The sequence below is a fragment of the Aquila chrysaetos genome, chromosome 12, assembly GCF_900496995.4.
Source record: "Aquila chrysaetos chrysaetos chromosome 12, bAquChr1.4, whole genome shotgun sequence".
Lineage (NCBI taxonomy): Eukaryota > Metazoa > Chordata > Aves > Accipitriformes > Accipitridae > Aquila > Aquila chrysaetos.
This window is the reverse complement of record NC_044015.1, coordinates 8,712,309-8,738,110: the sequence shown is the minus strand read 5'-3', so window position 1 is coordinate 8,738,110 and position 25,802 is coordinate 8,712,309. Positions and strand designations below refer to the sequence as shown.

Sequence of the window (25,802 nt, the reverse complement as noted above, 5' to 3'; positions counted from 1 at the left end):
AAAGCAGGCGGCGAGGGCCGGGAGCGGTGCGCGCAGGCCCGGCGGAGCGGGGCGGGGGGGGGGGGGCGCCCGCTGCCGGCCGCGGAGCGGTGCGGGCCGCCAGCCAGCCCCGTAACCCGGCCCGAGGGAGGGGGAAAGTTTGGAGCCCTTCCCCCGGAGCGCGGGGGCTCCGCCGCGCTCCGGCCCCGGCAGCTCCGGCGCTGCCATCGCGGGCGGCCGCCCCGCTCCGCCCCGCTGCGGCCGTTGCTGCTGCTGCTGCTGCCGCCGCCGCCCCCTCCTCCTCCTCCTCCCCGGGCGCAGCCCCTGCCCCGCCGGCCCCTGCCCCCGCCGGCCCGCCCGCTGCCTCCCCGGGCGCGGGGCTGAGCTGCCCTGCTTTTGGAGTCGCCGCCGTTTCCCCTCCCTTCCCCGGAACCCCCCCTTCTCCCTCCCTCCTCCCTCCTCCTTCCCTCCCTCCCTCCCTCCCTCCTCCCTCCCTCCCTCCCTCCCTCCCTCCTCCAGCAGCCAAAGGGATTTTTTCCCCCTTTCTTTTCTCTCTCTCTTTTTTTTTTTTCATTTTTTTCCCTCCTCCTCCTCCTCCTCTTCCTCCCAGCCGCGGAGCCGGCCGCCAGCGTGAAGGATAAATAAAAAGCGAAGAGGAAGAGGCTGGGGAGGAGGAGGAGGAGGAGGAGGAGGAGGAGGGGGGGGGGGGGGCAAGAAGAAGAAGAAAGCGAGCAAGAAAAGAAAGCGAGGAGCCAGGCGGCCAGCCCAGCCGCGCCGCTCCCGGCAGCCAGGGCAGGAGGAGGCGGCGGCGGCGGAGCGGGGGCCGGGGGCCGGCGATGGATGACCAGCCGCGGCTGATGCACACGCACAGCGGGGTGGGGATGCCGGGGCACCCGGGCCTGTCCCAGCACATGCAGGATGGACCAGGCGGGGCGGAGGGGGAGGCAGGCAGGAAGCAGGACATCGGAGACATCTTACAGCAGATCATGACCATCACGGACCAGAGTTTGGACGAAGCGCAGGCCAGGTGAGAGCGGCGGCCCGGCCCCCGGCCGGCGGGGAGGGAGCCCGGGGGGGGGGGGGGGCAGGTGCCGGGGAAGTTTCCCCCGCGCCCCGGCCCGGCCTTTGTTGTCCGGCGGGGGGAGCGCGCCCGCCCGCATCGCGCGGGGACGGCGGTTCCTGCTGCCAAGAAATTTGGGGGGGGGCGGACGGGACGGGACGGGTTAATTTTTTTCCCTCCCCCCCTCCCCCTTTCCCAACTTCGTGGCGCTTTCTGGAGGTCGCAGCGCCCACAGCCTGCACCCCACCCCCCCCATTCCCGCCTCACCCCGGCCCCTTCCCCACCGGGGGTCCCAAAGTGGGGCTCGGCCGGGCAGGCGGCCTGGCTTTTCCCAGCCTTTTTGGGGTGGGGGTTAATTCCGGAGGGGGATGGTTGTCGGAGCAGGCTGGGTGTGCGGGGGGCTCTGCTTTGGGCTCCTTGGAAAGAGGCACAAAGTGCTGCTCCGTGGTTTTTTTTTTAGGGGCGTTAATAATGTTCTTTTTTAGGGCCCTGCAGTGGTGTTATTTTTCAGGCCGTGTTTTTGTGCTTGGAGGATGCACATAGAAGCTTGTGTTGGTTTTTTTTTTTTTTTTTTTTTTTTATTATTAATTGCAGAGGTATTTAAAAAGGGGAAAAAAAAAAAAGGCTGTGAAAGCTGGTAACCGAATTGCCCCTGGCTTCAAGGAGTGCAAACCTAATACGCACCTTTAAAGGCGCTAGCAAAAGTTAAGGGAGGGGAAAAAAATAACCCCGAAATTGAAGGCACAGTTGAAGAAATAAAAAAAAAAAAAGTTGCCTTGAATTGCTTGGGGTACACTTGAAATTTCTTCTGGGCTGCAGGGCTCCTAGGTGTGGTGTCCTTCCCCCTGGCATTCATGCCCCGAGCCGGAGCGGATTGCTAGAATACATTGTTCCTGGAAAAACGCACCGCACGGCCCCAAGACTCCCTTAGTAAGAACTTCCAGAAGGATGAAAGTACCCCCTAAACCTTAGCTTATGTCCTCCCCACCTCCCCAGCTTGTGTAAAGCTCCCGCTTATCAAAAAGGCTTGTTGCCGGGCTGATCTTACTGATTTTCTTATGTTCTTGCAGGGGCAGAGTAGCTGTTAGGAGGAGGAAATCATGCACTTTCTCCCCGGCCAGACCCGGGGCAGTGAGGGGATCTTCCTTCGGAAAGTTGCAGAAATTGTGTGTCTTCCTGCCTGGATAATTTAGTGTGGTTAATCAAATCAATAAAACCAAAGCAGAACAGAGCTAGGAGAAGGCTTTATGGGTTTGTCTTGCTGGACTATTTCAGCTGCTTCCTCACAGTCCTTTTTTTTTTTTATTATTATTATTATTTTTAATGCTGAGCTGCCAAACATGCTGTATTTATCAGTGATGTTTGGCTTTGCATTTCTTCCATCCATCCTACTATTGCATGGTTTTTTTGCTGCCTCTCTTCTTTTTCTTTTTTTTTTTTTTTTTTAAATGAAGTTTTGGGAAGATGTAAAGTGCCAGTATTATTTGTAAGAGGGCCCCTGCAGCATATGTATGTGATTTGTGTATACCCAAATGTCTGCACCCATCTGGGTGTGCTGATAAGGGGACGCTGTGGTTCTGCAAGGGTATATACCTTTGAGAGACTTCATCAGATATATAAATCTTTTTAACATGTTGTGGGTGGTGGGGTAAGTAGTGTGAATGTTTGCCAGATGTTCACATCATCTTTCGCGTGTAATTTCGGTTGGTAAACAGAAATCCCGTAACCGGTGCCTGATAGCAACAGCCCTTTATACAGCTGAACCCTTGGTTAAATGATAGTATGGCTTAAGAGAAAAAAATAATCATACTGTTTCTTTGCCTCAGTGGGCACATGGTGGGTTTTAAAAACAGCCGGTTAACCCCCCCCCCCCCCAACCTCTCTGCTCAAAACCCACAGGAGAACGGTCAGCACTGAAATAACAGCAACCGAAAAGAAAGGCATTGAATAGCACGCCCTCCCGTTCCCAGAAGCAGCCGGCTGTGTTTTTAAACGTGTTTACTGTCCCAATTGTAAAGAATTAAATTTTAACACCTGCAAAGAAGCTGGATTTAAGTAGCATGGAGGCAGAGGAATGGGTTTCTCTCTCCGTACGTGCGCGTGTGTCTCTGCACTCCAAGTTGGGCGCTGAAATTCCCCGAATTGACAGCTCTAAGCAGAGGACGTTTCCAGCGCTGGGGCAAGGGGGGGATTATTTCCCCTCTGCCTTGCAGGGTGAGCCTAATAAAGCACATGGCTGGGTTTAATATTGGAGGTGGGGGACACAGGGAGCCCAGTGCTCTCTCTGTATTGAATAAGACAGTTGAACCGAGCTTGGCTCCCAAAAGCTTCTGGCTTCAGCTCCGTGCATCGCCTGGCTCGCACCGGCAGTAGGAGCCGCTCGGTGGCAAAGGCGATTTTCAAGCCATTCCTAAATTGGCATAATTCATCTCCTCTGTGTTAGGTAGGTGGCTGTTTGCAGTGCCGGTGCTCAAGTCCTGGCAGGGATGACGGCAGGGCTGAGGGGGCTCAAGCGTGTCCCCCCCCCACCTCTGGCACGCACATGCCAGCCAGCGTGAATTTGGAAAGTTGTTCCTTGCGGTGACATCCTAACCTCACCCTCCCCTCTTTTCTTTTCTCTCCAGGAAACACGCTTTAAACTGCCACAGGATGAAGCCAGCCCTTTTTAATGTCTTGTGTGAAATCAAAGAAAAAACAGGTAGGAAATCAATGCTGTTGGTTCCATATTATTTTCCTTTTTGCTCTTTGAGGGTTTTATTCCACCAAGTTTGTGGCCCCTCCTCCCCATGTAGCAATATTTAAGTGGGGAGAAATAACTCGCCGGTATTTAATGCTTCTGGCAGTCAGCTTGCATGATGTGGTTTGTGTCTAGAAGGGAAAATATCGTGATTTAATTTCTATTGTATAGCCTGTTTTTATTTATTGCTTTTTCTGAGGGGAAGAAAAAAATCAAACCCCTTGCAATTTCTGTCTTGCTTTAGTTTCTTCTTTAAGACATGGCGCTGTTTAAAAAAAAAAAAAAAAATCTGAGTACAGAGTAGGGGGGAAAGAAACACAACAAAATGAAATTGTGCAGTTCTACTGCTATTACTGTTCAGGTAAACATAAAGGTTTCTTGCTTTTTTTTTAAAAGAAAGGGTTAAAATGCTCTTGTCTGCCAATCATCCAGGCTAGCTCATGTAAGAGCTAGTTGTCAGTTGCCTTTAGTGAAAGCAATATATTAGATTGTTAGTTACTTTAGGGTACTGTTGTTTTATGGCATGGGGTGTTCTCAGGCTTCTAAAGAAGCTAATGGCATGAGAGCATTGGTTCTGCCGTTTCCCACTTTCCAGACCTCCTACCATGTACTAACACACTTATAACACATCCCAGGGGGGCATTTAAATTTTAAAAGCAACAATTAAAAAATAGCAGTCATCAATCAAGGGTGATCTTAAACAACAGATGCTCAGGGAAGGACATTTAGCAACATGCACCACTTATTTACGTATTTGTTGGAATGTCTCTTTTTTTTTTTTTTTTTAACTAAAAAAAATGGGGGGAATGATGGAAATTCAGCTGGGGGCAGTCATCTCTGGTGTTGGCTTTCTGAGCTGACCAGAGTTGATCGGCGGGCTTTTCCATGCCGATCTAGCTGCCTTGTTTTAGCACACTGCAAAGTACTTGACTTCTCCCCCCCCCCCCCGCCTTTTACAACAAGGACTGTAACAGTCAATAATTCATATCTAAACCATATAAGCAAGGGCATGACATGAATGAAAGTGACAATAAATATGATTGCACACCCAGTTGATATACATTGATAGTTACACATAAAAGGGGAACAGCTTTCAGAAACCTGAATCTGGGTCTTTTTTTTTTTTCTTTCTTTCTTTCTTAAATATATATATAAAACCTCCTAGCGTGAGCAGCTGATAGAAAATACAATTACTTGACTCTTGCAATATATATAAAATGACTAAGGGGGCCCTTTGTTAAACGTTGTTTGTGCAGCGTGTAGCCCAGACAAAGCACCTACCGATGGCATTCGGCTCTCTGAAGTCCTCACGGCTGCGTGGCCGGGTCTGACCTTCCCGAGGAGTCCCTCCTTATGGAGTTCCCATAATATCAAGCAGTGGGTTCAGTATGGGAATGGACCTCCGTAGAGTTCATATGATGTAACACGAGGGAGTCTGCCTAGAGATAAATTTTATGGGTTTTATAGTGTTTCCCTGTGTGCCACCCCCAAAAAAGGACCTTCTCTTCCCTCTTTCTCCTTTTATTTTGTGTGAGCCAAAGAAAATGTTTGTCTGCCTGTTCTCCACATGTATTTGATGCTGTGTACATTGCCTGTGCAGAGGTACGTTTTGGCAGGGTAACTGATTAATCCCAGCTCGGCTTTGCTATCGGTGCAGTTGCAAAGTTAGGGGACGGGGAATCTGCTAGGACCAGACCTGGTGGGAAATCCAGGTGACCTCGGGGATGCTGTGGGATCCTGGAGGGATAGGGAGCTGTACATACCCACAGTGACTGGGTGGAATAGTTCCTGTCTGCTAAGGAAAATTGAGAGAGATGGTATACGGCAAAGCATGCTGCTGAAAATAAAGGATATTCAGCTGTGAACTGGGGTTGTCTTACATTTTTAAAATTTTACTTGTTGCTGTTGTGCCTGGGTTACTTTGCTATGGGGATGCTGTATAGAGGTCTCCAAAGAGATTGAATCGAGATGGCTTTTGGAGCGTTGTTTATCTACCCTCGAATATGTTTACGGTGAATTATTTTACTTTGCAAATTCAAAGACCTCCTCCCCTCTCCCCCATCTGCATCCCCAAAAGTCACACTTTGTAAGGAAACAAACGGCCAGATGGTTTTGTTTTATTTTATTTTATTTTTTTTTAATTATTGCTTTGTGGACCCATTGCTAGGAGGAAGTTAGCCTTGTTTTTTCTGGGGCTGAGGGTACCGCCTGCTTCTGGTTGCTTACTGCTTCCTTGTGGGCAGCAGCGTGAAAGTTGAGCCAACTTGTCTCTTCCCACTTTCCATTTTGCTTCCCAGATTTTTGCATGTGTCGCGTTTGAAATCCTGGTGATTGTTTGTGGTCACTGGTGGGTGTTTGAAAGTGCGTGCGTACATCTTCCCCCTGGCGTTATGATGTGCAGAAATGTGCGTTCAGTTACCCCGCTGCCTGATTTAAGTGACTCCAGAGTCTTACGGAGACTTTACCGCCGTCTCTCGCAACATTATGGCTAATATTTCATAGCGTTAACGTTGTCTTGAGCAAACCCAAAGTGTCCATAAAGTTCTTAGAAAAAGAGGTCGTCTGTATTGGCCAAAGAGTTACCTTTTGCACTTGGGCTCTTCAGTTATTTTAAAGCATTTATAAACACTTTAAAAAATAATATTAATAATAATAATTAAAAAAAAAGCTCGGGGCTTGTCTTTTGTCAGCAACCTGGAGATTGTTTCTTTTGGGGTGATGTCTGTTTAAAAGTAACAAAAGTTGAGAGGTTTGATCAAATGCAAGCACGTGGAGGCGGGGGGAAATTGCTGCTTAAATATACATATAAGTTGTCGCCGTTCATTTGGTGTGTTTTCACTTGCTGTTGGTCGCTTTGTTGCGGGGGAAGGGGCAGGACTGCCTTCAAATGGCTGGCTGGCTTTTTGGAATAATAATTATGGAAATAGGAGGCATTGTTGTCCTAAATACAATTGATTCCTCCGTCAATAGGGATTGAAATCGGAAATTGCATTGCTTATTTATAAAAAGTTTGAAGGCAGGGGTAGGGGCTCTGTCTTTATAGCCTTTTTTTTTTCCCTTGGTTTTTTCTCTCTCTTGGTATTTTTTTTTTTTAAGCTGTTCTCTGCATGAGCAGAATAGCTAAGCAGAAGAATCAGGCAAGGCGTACGCAGACGTGGGGTCCTTGGATGGCAAACTGGAAAATATCTGCTGTCAAAATGCAGCAGCATCTATTTCAGCTGTGAGCCTTTCCCAACTCCCATCTCGTTCGGCGGGGACCGGCGGGGAGAGGCTGAGCGTAGGATATATGACCATTTAATCTGATTCCTCCTCCTTAAGAGGTTTTCCCATCGTTTCACTTTCTCCGCTCTTTTGGGGGAGGTGAGGGCATTGGGCAAATTCTACTCAAAAAGACCCTGACTATGTATTTTAAATCCCCCTGATTTTTATTTTCTTACTCCCCTTGTCTTTCTGTGTTGAAGGAATTCAGGTTTAAAAGAAAAATGTACATACCACTGATGGGGCGAATTTACAAAGTGGAATATTTATAGACAGCACTGATTAGCTGTGCAATTGTTGTTGAATAATGGGTTTGTGTTTTTCTTTTTTTTTTTTTTTTTTTTTTTTAATTTTAGAACATAATAGCTATATAAGGTGCCTCTTAGCTACCTTTCCTTGTGCATTATCTTCACCAAACTTAACTCAAATCAGATCTTTGGAGGAGGTAGGATTTTTTTCCTCTTCTTTTCTTCCTTAACACCCCTTTGTTCTCTCCAGCTCTGTGTTCAATTAACACCCCCATCGCAGAACTGTAGTCTTTTTTTTTTTTTTTAATCTGTTACTGTATTTCACTTCTGACACCTCTCTTATTATTCTTGCCTGCTATTTCTCTTTAATATAGCAATTATGATGTGGGGTTTCTTTCTTTCTTCCTCCTTCCCTTCTTCCCCCCCGCCACAACTAAAGACCCACCAGGAGTGGCACGGGGAGAAAAGGGGCAGCCGTAGTGCGTGCAGTGCTGGTGTTTTTGGGGTGCGGGGCAGAGCTGTAAGCGGGGTATGCTGACAAGCCCAAGGCCCCTCAGATAAAGTTTTTTGCAGGTCAGGATGGGGCAACTTGCTTCCCCCGCCCCCCCCCCAGCCCTTCTCTAGGGTTTTCAAACCCTGCCCTCTTTCTTATCCTGCATTTCCACCGAGGTTTCCTAAGGTGCAGGGGAGAGTTAAACACCCCGATTTGAATTTCAGTGCAATTCTTGCACCTAAGGCTTCATTCTGCTTCTGCAAAATCTCATAATGAAAGTGCCCGTGCTCCAGCCCTGGAGGATTGGGGTCCCTGCTCTGCTCTCGGCAGGTCCAGCCCTTGCCTGGCTGTTCTCCCTCCTGCCCTTCAAAGGGGAGGAAGCCTTTGCTTTGATATTTATTATTACTTTTTTTTTTTCTCCAGTTGAAAGGCTTTGAAGGCAAAAGAGATGCTTCCCTCTCCCAGCTGGGCAGGCTCCCTATAGGGGCAGGGTCTGTAGGGGCAGAGTCTGCCAGGTCCCTGGTGTTGCTGCCCTGGGGGGGAAGCGAAACCTTTTGGGAGAGCAGGGCCACCAGCTGGCCAGCACTGCCCAAGGAAGCCTCTTTGCAGCTCACAAATAAATTGCTTCGAGAAACCTGATGCCTTCAAGGGAAAGGAGGGAAGGGAATGTGCAAGGGTCTAAGAAGATAGGGATGGTTTGGGAAGGAAGGCAGCATCTGGGAGACCTTGGCTTGGTGGAGGGCTGTATTACTGCAAGAGGACCGGCCAACTCTAGGGGATTAGCTGGGAGGGGATGGAAACCAGACACCATGGTGGGAAAAGGGACATGTCCCAGTAGGTCCTAGTGGCTGGAAGGAGCGGGGTCTTCAGGGCTGGACCTGTGTCGCTGCAGTGAGTCCTTTTCCTGGGCTTTCCTCTTCCAGCATGGCATTGTCCATCAGGGATCTGCCAGGGATGGATAGCTTTGGAGGAGTGTGTTTGCAGGGAGATTTCTCTTTTTCCTTTTTAATTTTATATTTTCTTCCTCTCCCCTGGTAGCATGTGGTTGGAGCTCTTTGAACGGAGCAGGCTTAATTAGTTTAATCAAAATTGGCCTCCTGCAATCCTCCAGGGGAGGAGGTGGGAAGCGCGGGGCTACCAGCGGGCTCTTCCTCCCACCTCCTCCCCCTCGGCCCTGCCGGCAAAGCGGAGAAACCAGGCCCAGCTCCGGCACAGCATTACTGTTCCGGAGGGACTCCCCGCAATCTGCGGAGTACAGGAGCAAACCTGTTTGGTTTTGTTTCAGGCCTTGTTTTTTGTGGGTGCTTGATGTCAGGTAAACTTTGCTGTGATTACAGCAGACTGGGAGGATGCTCTTGGAAGGTCTGCTGGGTCCCATTGCTCCCTGCCCCATCTGTTTGCACCTGGGGGATGGAGGAGCTTGTCGTCCTGCCCCTGATCCCGTGTTCCCAAGCCTCCCAGCCTTTGCTTGTTGCACCAGCCTCCCCTGGTTTTGGGTAGTGGTGGCTGTTGGGTGTGTGTGTCTGGGGAAGGAGGATGCCGGGAAGGTGCCGTGCTAGCAGCCCGCTCTTCAGATGCTGCCTGCTGACAGCACTGGACAAGGCACAGAGGAGAAGGAATCTTTGTGTTCAATTAACGCATGCCAGAAAAATATCTATATTAATCAAATGTGTGCATAAATAACAGCTAATTCGAGCATCCTCTTATGTGAACGTTGGGTGTCTTCCCCGCTGCCATGGGTCTCTCTCCAGTCCATCTCCCCTCGCCTCTGCGTGGTCTTGGCAGCAGTCAAGGCGTTGTGGGTGAGTCCAGGGAAAGAGATCTTGTTATTGGGCCTTGTAGCTCCAAACGAGAAACTCGGAAGATCTTTCAGGCCTAAATTTCTCCAGGGAAAAAAGGTTCAAGTTCCCTTATTTGAGACCTGCAAAGGGATTTCCCCCTCGGAGCACTGACTGTCTGCAAGCAGAGCTTTTCTAAACGATCTCAAATGCTAGATTTATTCCTGTTAGCAGGCTCATGTGCTGCGTGCCGGCCCTGGGTTTGAGGGCAGTGGCTGTAAACAAAATGCAGAGAAACTCTGAGACAATTTCATCATGGCTTTCCCCCCCCGCCGCCCCGTCACAAGGAAATTACTGCATGCAGCAATTCTTTAGGGGAGTAGGGTGGTGGTTTAAACGTAAATGGTTTTGTTTGCAGTGAGATACACTAGGCTATGCTGCTGTTGGTGCTTCTGCTGAATCAGAGCTGGGGATTTTGGCGGGGAGAAGGGAGGAATATGGGATTCCTTCTGTGCCTTTGGTTCAGCACCTCATTCCCCCGTTCCTCCTTTAATCCAGGAGCTGCTGCCTTCTCTGCTAATGAAGCTCTGCAAAGGGTTTCGTGATCTCTTGGAAATTTGCTGTGAAGCATTTTACTACTATTTTTTTTTTTTTTTTTCTTCCTTCCTGTGCTTGGAGGTGGGGTGCTTTGGGAGGCAAGAGAGCCTGTCCTATTTGCTCTGTGCACTACAGGGGTGGTTTGCAGCTGGTGCAAAATACGAGATACCCAGTGGGAGCAGGGGTTGAGTTTGTGTCTGAAGATGTGGTATTTTCATTTTTTACCTTTTTGATTTTTTTTTTTTCATTTATTTTTTTCCTGCCTTGCATTTCCATGGCAGTTTTCCTATACAGTGAGTTTCACCCTCCTGGTAACACATCCTTTGCTTTGGGAGTTGTTGGGGGGGGTAGGTGGGCTGCACAGCCCTGGCTCCACGGACCCCAGAGCAGGATGCCCTTGCTGGGCTCCATGCTTTTGGGCTGAATCTTTGGGCTTTTGGGTGCCAGGCAGGGAGACATTATGCTCCATTGTGCTGCAAGGATGTGCACTGTACAGCGCCTAGCACAGGGGGACTCGGTGCTGGGTTGGGGCTTGGAAGGAGGTAATGTGATTTACAGCAATGGATCTGGTTAATAATCTCCAGCAGCTTCTGTATACTCAGGGGTTGCTTGTATTCCCAGCCAGGTGTTTGCAGACCGGATCAATATGGCCCTATTTGCATGGGGCTGTCCATAATCTAATAAACCAACCTCAATCTGCATCCTTTGCTTTCCCCAAACATCCACCCAGAGATGATCCTGGTCCGGTTGGACTGGCAATTGTTCCCTGTGGTGGGAGAAGCTGTTTATGAACAGTGCCTGGCCCCATGACTGCCAGCCTGGGGTCACACGTGGCACTCCAGTGCTGCCAGCGGGTACCAGGTGCCAAGGCTATACCCTCCACCAAAGCCTGGGCTGTATGAGCACCCTTGCTTTTTGGGTGCGCTGGACGTCTGTAGGTGCCGTAGGGTGCTTTGCAGACCATCGCTTTGCCAGTGTGCTCCAGAGGCATCGACATCAGGGATTCTCCATGAAATCCCTCCTCTCACCATGTTGCCTTCGGGGAACATCTGCTGGAACCCTGTTTGAAACCAAAAATGATGGTTTTGCAGGCTGGGAGGTCGGCAGCTTCTGCTGAAAACTGTCTCAGAGGTGTTGCATCCCCCAGTGACTTAAATAATACAAGGTGCTGGGCGGTATAGGGATAAATTACAGAATGCTGTGGCCTGAGGAGGCTGTAGGCTGAATACGTTAAAACGTGGTGTTGTCAGGCCAGTGGCAGGGCTGGGGAGGAACTCGGGTGATGCTTTCGCCTGGTGCTGGGGGATTGGTTGGGCTGGAATTATTCGTTTGCAACTATGTTGATTAAAAAAAAAAAAAAAAAAAAAAATAAAAGCACTGAAGAATTAAATCTCTTTGCCTTGTGTTTGTGAGCCCTGTCCCCGTGTACTTTTTTTTTTTTTTTTTTTTTTTTAAGCCAGAACAGAAAGCCACCTTTACTGGCTTCTTTTCCTGATGGCAAAGGCAAGGCATCAGGACAACAGGCTGTTGGGGGACAGCTGCCGGGGGAAGCTGCCTCGCTGGGCTGCCGTGCCTGCCGAGGAGCGGTGTGCTGTTGCTGCTTCTCGGTGTTTTGGGGAGGTCGCCAGCACAGATAATAGAAATCCCCTCTGACACCTTGAGCGAGCAGCACGTTGTCACCGTCCTCTCCCTGCCCAGCCTTTTATTTATAGGAGAAGCCTTACCCAAAATAGCTTTTTTGCTTGCCCTAAGCTGACGGGCTGTTTCCCACCACACTTTTTTCTTTTTTTTTTCTTTTTTTTTTTTTTTTTTTAAATATACTGATAAATTGAAACCCCTTGGAACAGCCAGTGCTCTGAGGAGCCCTTCTAATCTAAAATGATAACTTTGCCATTTTACTTCAGCCTTGGTGAAAAATGAGCAGAGCTGCCTTTGCAAGTGGTATCAGCCTGTCTAAATGCTGGTGGCTGGATTTTTGTTTCTCGCCTGAGTGCAAGCCTAGAAACTCAGTTCATCATTTCCATGTCCCATTTTTGGTTTCACACGCAGCATTTTGTAGCGCCATGTTTGGCCCAGCCTGGCTGGCCTGCCTGTCCTCGTTATCAGAAGAGGAAAATCAAGTTTCTCTCCTGGTTGGATAACATTTTCAAATTCCAGAGTGATGTTGATTAGCAGAATTAGCAGTGGCAGGTTAACCGGCAAAAGTACCCTTTCAGTTGCGAAGTGTTTGTTGCTGGTCGCTGCTCCTTTCCCAACTCCAGTGGTCCCAATCCCAGACATGCCTCCACAGCACAGGGGTTTTTCTCTCTTAATGCAGTGTGACTGTTTCCTTTGACATTTGATATTTACAAGGCTGGAGCCAAAATGAAAGTGAATCTGCCCGTATCTCTCCAAAATGTGCCTTTCTAATTTCAACATTAATGTTTCAAAACCCAAGCTGCTGGTGGGTGTACATTTGCTTGTTTACACACATCGTTTTTTTCCTTGTGCAGTGATTCTCTGGTGAAACATTAAGAATGATACAATACCTGGAGCCTCTGGATGGATCGGTCTCTGGCTTTAAGCTTTGAATTTGGCTTTTAACTCTTAAGTCTCTAATTTTAAAAGGTTGCAAGTATTTTAACTTAGTCTTTTTTGTTTGGGAGGAGGATGTTTATATGCAAAATTATTATTGCAATAATATGATTATTGCAATCATTTGCAAGAATATGATTGATTTGCAATAAAATGATTATTGCAAATCTCTAGATAAAAGGCACAGTTCACAGGGTAAAAGAAATGAGTTGGAAGGAGTTGCAGCTGTCAATCCTGACTTCACAGCACAGGACACAGCCTCCCTGGTATGTTTTGTCTGAAGCTTGTGCTTTCCAGAGGGGCGTTTGGTCTTGTGTAGGAAAGTTGCAGGTGGTGGGACATGCTCCACCCCCCTGATGGAGGTGGTGTTTTGAAGGGTTTACGACCCTTGCTTTGCAAGGGGTCACCTATTTATTTCTGATATGAATTTGTGAAGCTTCTGGCTGCTGCATTGTGCTGTGCATGTGCCTGCTGAGGGCAAGGAGCCTGCCGCGGCCCTGCTTCTGGTGCAGTTGTGTGTCTGGGGGGAGCAGGTGGCAGGAATGGTGTTTTCGGCAAATGTATTATTCCCCCGGAAAATCCTGGCTGTTAGATCTGGTCAGCAGATGTGAAGTGTCGATTGGTATTGGTGGTAGGAAGGGGAGTTGCAATATACTTCACTAATGGAGAAAAACCCGAGGAGCAATTCCCGATTTACGCTTTCGGCAATGTGAAATGAAGCCGTCTGAAGCGCTTTGCTCAGCAAGCTCTTAGCAGTCTCCTTTTTCCTCCCTACTTCATACAGATATTTCCAAAGAGGGTGTTTCTCAGCTCCGTTGCTGGGTGAACAGAGGTGACTAGGGGGGTACAGACCCCTTAAATGCATCCGTGCATCCGGAGGCACAAAGCATTGAGCATGGGAGCAGGGAGTGAGCAACACCCGCTGTAGCTTGCTCCAAAGCCCCGGTGCAATTCTGTCCCCAAGTGGCTGAAAAGGTCATTTAGCGCAATAACAAACGTTTAATTTTTTTTTTTTTTTTTCCCCCACTCCCTCAAATAGTCAAATTAGCATCCTTTCTCTGCTACAGGAGCTTCTGGAGGGGGCGTCCCGAAAAGGATTATCGGTAGGAGCGCCTGGGCCCGGGCTGTTCCTCTCCCGAAGGTCCCTGGCTGCTATTTGCACATCCTGGGGTCTGACCGCGGCTGGCATTTCCCCTGTTCAGTGGAATTTACTTTCTGCCTGGCAAGGGCATTGGGTAACATTTGCGCACCTGGGCTGCTTAAGCTGCGGAGGGGCTGGGGGGATGTGGCGGAGAAGGTCAGGGGTCTCTGCTTTCCTTACGGGCAGGAGGGAGCAGGGAGAGCAGCTGATGGGTACTGTGTCCTCTACCTAGGCAGCAAGCAGCAGGGGGAAAATGATGTTATGTAGCGTGATGGTACCTGTGCAGCCATCTGGACCCTGCTCTGATGCTGGGTGGATGCGGGGTTGGCCCTGGCCACGGAGAGCTCAGACCCTGCTCGGTTTCCACTTGCAGTGGATGGGTCGGTTGGGCAGCAGGTGCTTGGTTGGTTTTTATTGTGGCAAAGGGTGCTATATTTCCACTCAGATAGGTTTGCAGCATGTGTCCAGTAGGTGTGCAGCCTGGGGTGGGACTTCTCCTTAGAAATGGCTCTTCTGCACTGAGATCTAGAAAGCCGTGGGGTCCTGACCCATGGGATCTTAGGGGTAGGACGACATGCGCAGCAGCACGATGGCATGGCTGGAGGTTTAGGGAGCCTATCCCAAGGCCAAATGGGGATTGTTTGCTGTGAAAAACCCACAAGCCATATGGAAGGAGATAAGACATAGCGAAAGGTGGTGGTAGGGAAAGTCCCTGGTCTTTCCGTGCTCCGGAGGCAGGTGGCAAAGTCCACGCAGGTGGAAGGACAGATTTTTACTTCCCTTTTTCTGCCGTGTTTGGTTGGGCCTTGGAAACGTCCTTCAGCAAAGGCAATGTGCCTGGCTGGCTGGGTGCTCGGGGGGCTGACAAGCCAGGGGCCAGGGCAGAAGGCGAGTGCTGGGAGGGCCATGACAGCACGGTGCTTCCAGCCCCAACACCCAGTTGGGAGCTGCAGGCATGGCTGGTGGAGCACGCCGGTCCTGCGTGCTGAGGCACGCAGCTGTGGGCAAGGGCGGTGGATGGACCTGCTTCATCATACAAAGGCTGCGATTGAGAAAGGAGCTGCACAATTAGGAGAGGTCCCTGCGGTTTGTGTTTGAAAGGAGCTCCATTAGGATAATTTTTAGGCTCCTGTTTAATCAGAAGGCTGTCTGCTGGTGAAGAGGGAAAATAAAATGCTTGTGCCGGTGGGTCTCTACTCATGCTGCATCCCATCTTCCTGGTCGTTTTTGCTTTTTTATTGCTTTTGCTTCACCCTTCGGGGATGCCAGGTCTGCTACCCCAGAGTCAGCCAGGCTCCCGTCAGCACCCTTGGGTAGTGATGCTCTCCTCCCTCGGGCAGCTCTTTCCAAGGATCTCCTCAGCCTCTTGCCCGTTGCACGTAGTCAGCAGCCTGCTGCTTTCTTCTTGCCACATCTCCTCCCTCTACGCAGGCTCTGGTGCTGGGTCTGACCCTGGTCAGCGATTGCCCTCGTGGACTCCTGGGGAAAGCCCATCCCTGCGACTCTCCAGAGGGCTCTCTTAGCCTCAGTGAGGAGCATGGAGGAGACCTAAATGAAGAACAAATGAGAACCATATAGAGACAAATGGGAATCAGATTTAGGAAGCAGACGAGACAACCCTTTGGAAGGGGCAGGGGGGCTGTTTGCTTTAATCAGTCTTCTTGGGTTTCAGGCAATAATAAAGCAGATTTGTTTTCTTTTACCTTCTCTTCCCCCAGCCCCCTCTCTTTCCCTCTGTTCCTCTTACTTGTTGTTCTCAAAACAGCCCTGGATCCAGCAGCACCAGCATCTCCTCCCTGAGCTCTCACCTTCTGCGAATGGGATTACCGGTCAATCCAGCCGACATCTTGTCCAGTTTTTTCCCCTTCTCCTCTCTGGTTCTCCCTGTCGGGAGCTTGTTGCCTTGAGCCAGGCTGCCTTGGCAGGGCTGCTGGGGACAGGTCCCTCCCACCGCCAGAGGAGCTTTTTGGACTTTCTGAAGCGAGTGGTGGAACAAACTCCTCCAAATGGGCTGAGTTTTTCTCTGCGGAGTTGATTTGTCCTGGCATGCTCTGCTGTGTACTTTAGAGGCAGTCCCCAGGGACTGGCCATGCTTGGAGGAGATCAAAGTTTCTCCGTCAGAGGTCTTGGGCATCCGAGATGCTTGAGTTACCTCCTAACATGTGCTCCTCTGGGATGTGGTGGTGGCTGGTGTCTGCAAGAGAGGACCCTGCCTTCCCGGCCTCCACAGCCAGGTTGTTTCCCTGCTGAAATGTGCTTCCTTCCTCCTTCTTTTTCACCTGATCATCGTCTTGGTGTGCAGCAGGTGGATCTTGGGAGGCCCGGGGCCATACGTAGCTGTGGGTCAATGAAGCCAAGCTTTTGATCCCTTCCACTTCCAAGAGTCCTGGTGGTGAGTAATCATCTTCCCAGGCAGAGAGGCCAGACTGGAGCTGGGATTAGCAGTTCCTGTGACCATCTCTGCAGCTCAGTCTCCTGTGCTGGACACCACGCAAGGATGAAGTTTCTTCCACTTTGAACAGGAATGTGTGCCCTGCCTGCTGCTGTGTGCCCAGTCGGGGAGGTCTCACCAGTGCCTTCTGTGGCTGGGCTGCTGCAGTGTGCAGGGCTGTTGTGGTCATGTCCCAGGCAGAGCTTTCTCATACAGAGTTGTTTTTCTATTTGCTGGTGGCTAGTAGAGAGACAAGGGATCCGGGGTAACCTCTGGCATATTCTAGTGGATTGCTTTCAGGTGCTCTCCTGGGTTTTGTAACCCACTTAATCTCTGTTTTAGGCAGAATTCCCCATCCTGGAGAGTAAGTTCACCCACTCCACTGGGATGTGCTGGGAGGGTGATGAACAGCCTCCAGCATGACCCTTGGATTTCCAACTGCTTGTGCCTCAGGCAGAGACTTTCAAGCTGGCAGAGCCAGAACTGTGTTCCCAGCTAGCCTGTGGGGTTGTGGGTCCCCTCCCATGTTCAGTGGGTGATGCTGGTGCAGCGCAGTGGGGTGGTTTGTCCGGGGCACCCTTCACTTCCAGCGCTCTGCAGGTTTCTTGTGAACGCTGCAGAATTGCACGTACAATTGCAACCATTTTCCTGTGTGGCTTGGCACATCTTGCGTGTAGGCTTTGCCGATAATCCTTGATGGAGGCTGTGTCCAATCCGACTGCAGGCATCTTAGCTGCTTGGTGAGAGCCATTTGGGAGAAAGTTTGTGGTGGCTTTGCTGCCCAGGAGGGGCTGATTTAGTTAATGTTTGCAAGACTACCACAGGGCTTTCCAGTTGCAAACTGGTTTGGCTTTACTCTGAAAAGGAGAGTAAGGCAAAAGAGCTGCACGTGCCCTGTGGTGGCTTTTCCAGGTTCCTGAGGTTGGCACGAGGGAAATTGCCTCCATTGCAGCGCAGTGTGAGCCTCCTCCCTTGTTCAGCGCAGCAGAAATTGTGGTTGTAAACCTTCACCCCCGGTATGTAACCGTGCTGTGGGCAGTCGTCTCCCCCAGCTTGTGCAGGTGGGTGCCAGGGGAGCACACGGGTGCTTCGGCGCCCTGGCCCTGGATGCATCCCAAAGCTCCCCATCTTGTGCTGTATTTCATCTTCCTGTGCTTCCAGAGAGGTCTGCGTGTAAGATACTTTTTGTTGCTGCCAGCAAGCTTCCCTTTAACCGTGCCACGGTGGGGCTTTTTTTAAATTTTTATTTTATTAGGAAATTCCCATTTGGTTGCTTTAAAAAGCAAGCCCTTGTGGCTGGCCCCTGGCCCGCCGCTAACAGATTTGTTTGAGAAAAGGCTGCGTTGGCATCCTGCTTTATTGAACATGCCTCCTGGGAAGGCGGTTTGAATATCCTTCTGTCTCCTCGGAGCAGGGAGCTCTCAAGACTGCCTGCCGCCATGGGGATGGGGAATGCTCTCCTCTCCTCTCCCTTTCCCTCCCACCCCTTCCCCTTGTTCGAGCCTCCCTTTTCTTTTTTTTTTTTCTCTTTTTTTTTTTTGGAGGAGAGAGAGTGCTATGCACGGTGCGTCCCGCTCCATGCGGCTTTTCTCTTTCCCCACGGAGTTCATCCAAAGTTCGTATCCAGACGATGAACAAAGTAGCTCAGACCTTTTCCTGACTCCTCACCCTTTGTCCTCATCACTTAGTGACAGACAGGAATCAAATGCCACAGACAGGCTGACGGGACAGGGCTGTGTGAAAGTCCTTGGAGGAGGAGGAGCGGAGCAGTGCTGGGTAGATGGGGGACTCATGTTTAAACTTTTCTCCCCCTCCCTGGGTAAAGAGCAGAGCTGCTTTTACTTTGAAGGGCAGAGGGGGGGTGCAGCTTTTTTTTTTTTTTTTTTTTTTTGGCAGAAGCCGGATAAATTTTTAGCGACAATAGACATAGGGAAGAAGGACCGGATGGAGTTAGCCTCAGTGTTTAGCACTGGGTGTGCCTCCTGTCGGGAGGAGGGGAAGGAAGGGGCTACGGGCCGTTACGGATCAGAGGGATGGAGGCTGCTGGTCTGCCTGCATTGCCTCTCTGCTGGAACAGGAGGCTTTGCCATAGGGAAGAAGGGGTGCCCGGTCCTGGTCCCCATCCATTTCTAAAGGCTGCATTGCCCTGGCTTGGTCTTCCATCTTACCTGGCTTCAGGGCTCCTCTCTGGCTGTGGGTGGTGCACCACGGAGGGTGCAGGGGAGTGGGGTTTAATGTCAGAAGCCTCCCTGTGCCAGTGAGCAGCATGTGCAGGCTGGTTTAGCTGGGTTCAGCTGCCTGGGTTGGACTTCTTGCTACTATCGAAAGCTGGGAAGGGACCGTTTCCCAAGCTGGTGTTCAGGGTGCTCGGGGGGCTTGGTTCAGCCTGTCAGGAAGGGAAAGGAGCAATTTAGCCTGTTTGTTAGCAGTTGTCTAACTCATTCAGCTGTCAGAATTGGGATGACTCCTGATGGGTACTTATCCCTCTTCCAGATGTTCTCCCTACCATTCACCTTCTTTCCTTTTTTTAATGAAAAGTAATGACAACTGGAACGTCTGGAAGTCCCAGATGAGGAAAGGATGGCAGTACCTCATGGCAGAGATTTTGTGGAGGCTTTTATAAAAGGAAGCCACGTTGGCTGTAACACCAAGTTTGGCAGAGGTTGGAGGGTAAGGATCTCAAGCCTCGAGGGAGAGGAGGTCTTCACGAAATGTATGGTGACCCTTTGCTCGGGGTTGCTCCTCAAGATGTGCTGTGATCCTGCAGAGACGTGCTGGGCCAGGGCTCTGCTTCAGTCCTGGATCTTCTCATGACTGAATGCCTCACGTCTGTCCCTGGAAAGCAAGGATCTTACCCTTGGTCTCCTAAGGGGATCCTCCTGGCGCAGACAAGTGGCTGCAGCCTCCCATAACATGTTATCTGTTAAAGCCTCTGGAGCAAGTTCCAGGGATGTGGTGCTTCACAGCCTCCAGGGCTGGGGGCTTCGCCTGCTTGGGGCCACCCTGTTGGCAGGGAGATGGGAATATCCCTTGTGTAGACCAGCTCCATGCCTGGCTGTTGAGGCATGGGTATGCGATGGGGCAGGGAGGGGAAACGCTGCTGTCCGAAAAGGACTTGCAAAGGAGCGTTTACATTTGGTCCTTAAGTCCTGGGAAGTGCCCTGGAAGCTGTGGGTGAGAGGACAATCTCTTGGGTTCAGTTTGCATGTGGAGAGAGACTGCTCATGGCTTAAACGAGCAAGAGCAATGTTGTCTCCTCCGTTGGCAGAGGAGAAACAAAATTGCTCAGCAAGTCCCAGGACTGAGCAGGGAGTTGTGGCGACCAGGTCACTCCAAGGCATGGCAGGTTGAGTCTCCATCCCCAGCCCTGGCTGCAGCATTCCACATGGCTCTGGCTGCCCTCATCAAGTCCGCTGCTGGCTGCCGGGGCCGCTTGCAGGGGTCATCTCAGAGGCAGCAGGAAGGGGCTGGGGAGGTCCAGGTTTTGCCCTCTTTTGTTTGCTGATTTTGCAGAGCTTGCTATCTGGGCCCTGGCCAGCTTGTCTGACTCACAGGAATCATCTCGCAAGTCTCCTACACCCTCCATTACCTGATCTGAGTGCTTCCTGGCATGTCGGTGCTCACCACCGTGCCATCGCAGAGCAGTGGCCGTGAAGGGAGCTGTGCATTTGTGCAGCTTGCGTCCGCCGCAGGCTGCTGCAGCGTGAGGTGCTGGAAGGGACCAGAGCCTGGGTCTCCTCTGTCACCCTTTGCAATGCAGGCTCCCTTTGCTAGCGACCATCTTTCCTGACCCCACAGACGGTCTCTAAATGTCTTTACAGAGACATTTGCTCTGTTTGAGAGGCGAAATAAGAGAAGCAAGCTTGGTGGCTTTGTTATTTCCCTGTTCCCTGTGCTGTGTTGCTGGTAGCAGCAGTACTGGGTGCTGTAGGAGGTACTTTGGGGGGGTCCACTCGCCTCTTGCCTGGTTGCTGTAGGGCTGCTGTGTTTCTGTTCATAAATGCAACAGGTCGGACCTGGAGGAGGATTGTGGTGATGAGAAAGACCTTTTACTATCCACAGGCTCCTTCCAGTACTCCATATCTCTGGTAAACGTAGTGGGTCAGCAGGAGGTGACCAGAGTCATGTCAAAACTCCATACGCTGATGCTGCAAAATCTGAGGTACCTGTTGAGCAAAGGTGGGTGTGAGACATGCTTGGAAATCCCCCGTGTTGCAAGCTGGGAAGTCTCCTGGAATTCCTGGCTTGCCAGTCATGCTGTGAATTTTTTGCACGCAGCTTTACCTCCTCATGACTGCGGGGAAGCGACTGGGGCGTGTTCCCATCTGAACCTCCTACCCCTTCGAGGTGCTTGGTTTGGCAAAGGGCTGCTGTTGCATCAGGCTGGGCTGCACCCAGCAAGTGCGGGGGGAAGGTCCCTGTGCTTGTGGCAAGAGTGTTGCTCAGAAATATTTCCATATTGTGGCTCCTCCGGGTGCTTCGGGAGGTCTGTGTTTTTGTGGCTTGTTTCCATGTGCCACACATTAATTTTTCTCCCGTGGGTCACGGTGACTTGCAAGATTCGGGTGTTTGGTGGCTTTTTGGCCTGCGGCTGCCAAGCTGTGTGTGATGTTGTGCAAGCAGTTTGCATCTTGTATTAAGTTTGCAGGTACCTCGTGGAGAGCTCAAGAGAACCGGAAGGTGCTGGTTTGGTATGACTGGGGACTCGCATCCCCAGTGAGCTGTGGGCAAACCTCTCCTACAGACTGGGTGCCCGTGGACAGCCTGGCTTTGTGCAGTGGCAGGGAGGTATTTTGGCGCTCTGCTGAGCAGTGCCAGGGTGGCTCCTTGTTGTGTGACAGGGAGCTGTCGGGGTGCCTCACCTGGCTCGTCCCCCACACAGTGGGGAGTCCTGGTTGCCCTCAGGTGCAGGACTGGGGGCCGGAGAAGCAGCGCTCTCTCCTCTTGCAGAAGGGTCAGGCCAGCAGTGAGGTGCACTCCTCTGGGATGGTGGCTGAGGTTTGGGTCTCCCCTAGCCTGAGCCTCCCACTTGCAGGGCCTTGGTGCAGCCTGTTGCTAAAAGGGGGAAGGTGATGTCCTGAAAATGCCTCCCTAGGTGACTTAGGCACTGACGTTTTACCACCTTTTCAGCAGAGCTGGAGTCCCAGGGCTAGTTCAAATTAGCCACTTGTTTGCGGTTGTGGGCTCCCCCCTTGGCAGGAGTCTGTGTGCATGGGTCCCCTCCATCAGAAGGGATTTGGGGTGTGGGGGAGCATTGCTATCTGCCTTGATATGTTACCTATTGTGTGTCCCAGCCTCGTCGAGTGCGACAGTGTCCCACAAGACGCGTGATCGCTGCCAAGCCAGCCCCGGAGTCGAGCTCTCCTGCCATTTCCCCCTACCCGTGCTTGCCTCCTCTGTGGCGGTGCCTTTGTCAGCCGGCCAGAAACCCGCAGCGCCGCAGCCAGCCTCCCTGAAGTGCCAGCGATGCGGTGCGGCGTTCGGGTCCCAGCCCCCCTCCCCGCCTCTGCCCCAGCATTTATCAGCAACCTCCCTTCCCTCCCAGCCGCCAAATTCTTTCTCTGTGCCGTCATCCTCCGGCCAGAAGCCGCCCCGTCCCCACTCTCCCTCCCTCCCTCCGAAACCAGCCCAGAACTGCTGGGCAAACATTTTGCCTGTTGTTATTACAGTATTCCCATCTGCATACTTAGTCATAAACCCCTTTTAATTCCAGCCTTTTTCTGGGGCGGGGTTAAGAGTTCAAACCCATCATTTTTCTTTTGGGGCTGGAGGCTTACAAAAGCAGCCCGCGGCGAGATTGTTCGGGAAGACGGGGCCCGAGAGCAAGTTCAGGGGGAGGGAAAGGGGAACAGGGTGGTGGGGAAGGGGGGGTTCCACACAGGGGTGCTGACTGTGTAGCCCCCTCTCCCTAGGGAAGGCTTTGGATGAGGTTTGTGTGGGGCTGGCCATGGCAGAGGGGTGCTCTCTGCCAGCCCCCCCTTCCTTTCCCCTTCCTGCAGCTCACTGGCAAGCCGGAGGTTGATGGGGCGGCCCCTTCGCGGTGAGGTGTCAAGTCCTGCCGCTGCTGGTCTTGCCTCGTTTGCAGGAGTCTTTGGATTATGGAGCGCTGAAAGCCAGAGAGGAATGTTCCCAAATGGGTGGGGAGGGGAACAGCCCCGGCTCTGTGCGAAGGCCCCTCCAGAAGAGCCCCCCCAGGCACAACATGATGCCGCTGATGCTTTAGCGATGCAAAGGATGCTGCCAGGCTCCCTTTGTCCAGCTCACCATGTCTTTATTTTAAAAGGCTGTCCCCTCCTCGCTTGGGGTGGTGAGGGTCCTGCTCCATGAGCACTGGCGGTCCCTGTGCTCATTTCCCACCCTGTGCAGGCATCCCTAGGGCTGGATGAGCCCAGATATCTCTGCATTTCTCCCAAAAAACATTGGGGTCCGTTGCTTGTGAGCCTACCTGGACTTAGTAGGTGGCTGTAGTAACTCTTCCCTCCTCCCCTTTGGAGCCCAGCTACTTTTAATTTCCTCTGTGGCAAGGGTTCCCAGATGCTGGCACTTCCTACCAGCCTGATGCCACCCCATTGTGAGGTCTTCCTGTCCTCCATCTGCTTTTTTGTGACCTGGGTGGTGTGGGCAAGGCAGCGGGGGGGGGGGCAGAGGACTCATAAGGGCAATACTTAATTCCCGCACAAGGTTTGGTGCCTGTGTCGTGCCTGTACCGCTGCTGCAGAGCCCCTGGACTGGATGTTGACCTGGGTCTGGTGGGAGATGCTCTGTCCTCCCTCTCGTCCATTGTGGATGCCACACCGCATCCCTGCGGGATGGGGGTACGGACCAGTTGTTGTTCATGGGCTTGAGAGGCATTGGCATCTTTTTCATGTCTTCAGGCAAAATGAGGTCTCCCCCCCCCCCCCCAATTAAAAGATCTCGAGGAGGAAAAGAAATAATAATGTGTATTTGGGTTGACAGAAATGTTGTACAAATTTGTGCAGCTCAATTTCCCAACATGTTTCAGTAAAGAAGACTCTCTTGCTTTGCTTTTGGGAAGCATAAAAAAAGATGGAAACGTCTTGTATTTACATTTTTGAAATTAAGCCTTTGCCTTTTTTATTAAAAGTATTTCTCTGAAATTTGCCTTCAGTTTTACATTACAAATACCTTAATGACAAATCCAGCTCTCAAGTGATGCTTTTTAAAAAAAAAAAAAATCCTGAAAGATCAGGTATTTGGGCAATTCTGTTTAAAAGTTAATGAAAGGCAGAAATGCCAAAGTGAAGTTTGCAGGAACAACCTCTGCGCCTCCTCTCTCTGTGGATCCCACCATTCGATCTGTGGTTGTTACCCCATATGGACTGTGTGATGGCTTATCACCCCTGGTTTTCTTAGATGCGTGGACTAAGGGTTTCGTGGCACTATGGATGTTGAACAGCAACAGGAAAATATTTTAAACAACATGCTCTGTATTTTTAGCAGATCAGGTAGAGGCTTTCTTAAAAGCTTGCCCCAGCGTAGGTGGGCACCATGATCTTGCAGCTGTATCCGGGTGGGTGGAGTTGTGGGTCTATCCCAGGCAGGATGAGTGGTCTGAGTTTGCATCTAAATTAGCTTTACTGCTTGATCCCCTGAACTGCCCTGAGAGCTGCAGTTCTAGGTGGAGAGAGTTTTATATTTTTTTTTTTTTCTATGTGGATGCTGGATGGTTATTAAGCTGCTGTAGAGGGAAGAGAGCTTATCACACAAGAAATTTGGGGTTAGTCCTCAGTAATCTCAGAAGCACTCATCCTTCTGGCCTGAACAGTTTGGTCTCTTGATGTGATGAGAGTCAGCATGTGTTAGACCTGCACTTTTATTTTTGCAAGTGCAAGGGTGGAAGGGGAAAGGCCCTGCTGTGAGCAAAAGCAGCTTGTGAGCCTTTCCACACGCCTCTGCCGCGGGGAGCAGGAGGGGGAGCGGGTGGAGCTGGAGGGCTGCGACGGCTTTTTCCAGCTGCGAGCATGCCTGGGATTGTGCGCTCGGAGCGCGGGGCTCTGCCTACCTGCCCTCTGCATGCTTGGCAAGCTGCAGCTTGCAAGGCATGGCGGGTCCTACATGCAGGCTGCGTTGCTTGCTGCATCCTCCCCCTCCTGCTTTGGAGGGGAGCCGGGTGGGTTGCGGCCAGCCCCGCATTCATTTGCCTTTCTCAAGGGGTGCTGCTCGGCTTTGCAAAGTCGGGTGCTGCTCTTTCCCCCCTGCTGCATGGAGTTTTGGAAAGGAGTTTTGCTCTCGTGTGATCAGAGGCAGTGGGTGCTTTGCTAAGCTGCGCTGGCTGCTCGGAGATGCCTGAGCAGAGGCTTTGCAAGGTGCACATGGTGTTCATTAGACCTGTTTAGCAGGAAGCTTACATCTCAGAAAAGGACTGGCTGGCCTGCCTGGTGTGGGGCGGGATAGCAGGCTCAGCCCTTGCGCGGGAGCCAAAAGAGGTGTAGGTTTGGTTTCTGGGCACGACGCATTGTTGAGTGATGCTGGTCAGGTCACTCTGCTTCCTTGCTGGCCTGCCTGTCTGGTAGGGACATCTGTATCTGTGGATCTTATGGCTCTTTGATCGATTAAAGCAGCTCGGGTTGTTGCAGAGAAGGGAGCCTGCTTGTCGTCCTCTGCCTGAGGCCTCGTGTTGTGCAGCAAGGGTCTGGCTGGGTGACGTGAGTCACATGCCTTTACTGGCAGGGACTGGGTGGGATACTGGGCAGGAGAGGAGCGCTAGTGGAGTTAGTTTTGAGATTTCTTCTGGGGAACAGAGACTGCTGATCTCAGAGGTGTTTGAAACCTTTCCCCATTTTCACTTCTCCATCCTCAAGGTAGATGCATCCTCAGGATTTGGGTATTTGCAGGCGTTGCTCACCCAGGGTGCCAGGGCTGTGCATTGCAACACTATCTCCTACCTCCAGTACAGAGCTGCCTCCAGCAGAAGAGCTGGTGCATGGAAGGGCACTGGAGTTACGTGACCTATGTCTGAAGATTTCATTAAATCAGGATGAATTTTGTGCTGTTTCTGTGTACAGTTTCCCATTCATCTGCAAAGAGGGGCCTTGCCTGCCCCAGGAGTTGGAAACGTGGAATACGCATGCTCTTCCTCTTCCCGTCACTCTTTTTTATTTTTTGTGTTGAAAACAAGAGAGCCCGTGAGATTTCTCCCCTCCCGGCACTCACCTGCGCCTTTTGCCTTTCTGCTGCCCCATGCCTTGATTACAGCTGATGAAACGGCATGCCAGTAAATCTTGGGAGAGGTCACCCCTGTCACATGCCAGCCCCGGGATGGGGGACGCACCATCCCCGCTCCCTCCAGACCATGAGCTCCTTCAAGCTCTCTCCCTCTCTTCTTAACGTGCTGCTTGTGTAATTGTTGGCTGTTTGTCCGCTAATGATTATAAATTAGCAGCCGAGTGTATAAAAAGTTAATGAAGTTCTGTCGGTGGAACCATTACGCCTTCCCAGGCTGGCACGTACAGGTCGGCCGAGCCGGTAAGAAAAGCCAGACACCA

General features: G+C 51.3%; 1 protein-coding gene across 7 annotated transcripts in view; it reads left to right on the top strand.

Moving 5' to 3' along the window:
- The first annotated feature begins 509 nt into the window (after nt 1-509).
- The window catches only part of PBX1 (PBX homeobox 1), a 134,600-nt gene continuing 109,307 nt past the window's right edge, over nt 510-25,802 (top strand). For 2 of the 7 annotated variants that reach the window (XM_041127633.1, XM_041127635.1), the window contains exons 1-3: nt 510-1,006; nt 3,664-3,737; nt 20,359-20,475. In XM_041127633.1, the coding sequence (XP_040983567.1) occupies nt 816-1,006; nt 3,664-3,737; nt 20,359-20,475 (382 nt within the window). In that variant the 5' untranslated portion in view covers nt 510-815. The remainder of the gene's footprint in view (nt 1,007-3,663; nt 3,738-20,358; nt 20,476-25,802) is intronic. The other 5 variants (XM_041127636.1, XM_041127634.1, XM_030032503.2 and 2 more) reach the window with 3 other exon arrangements.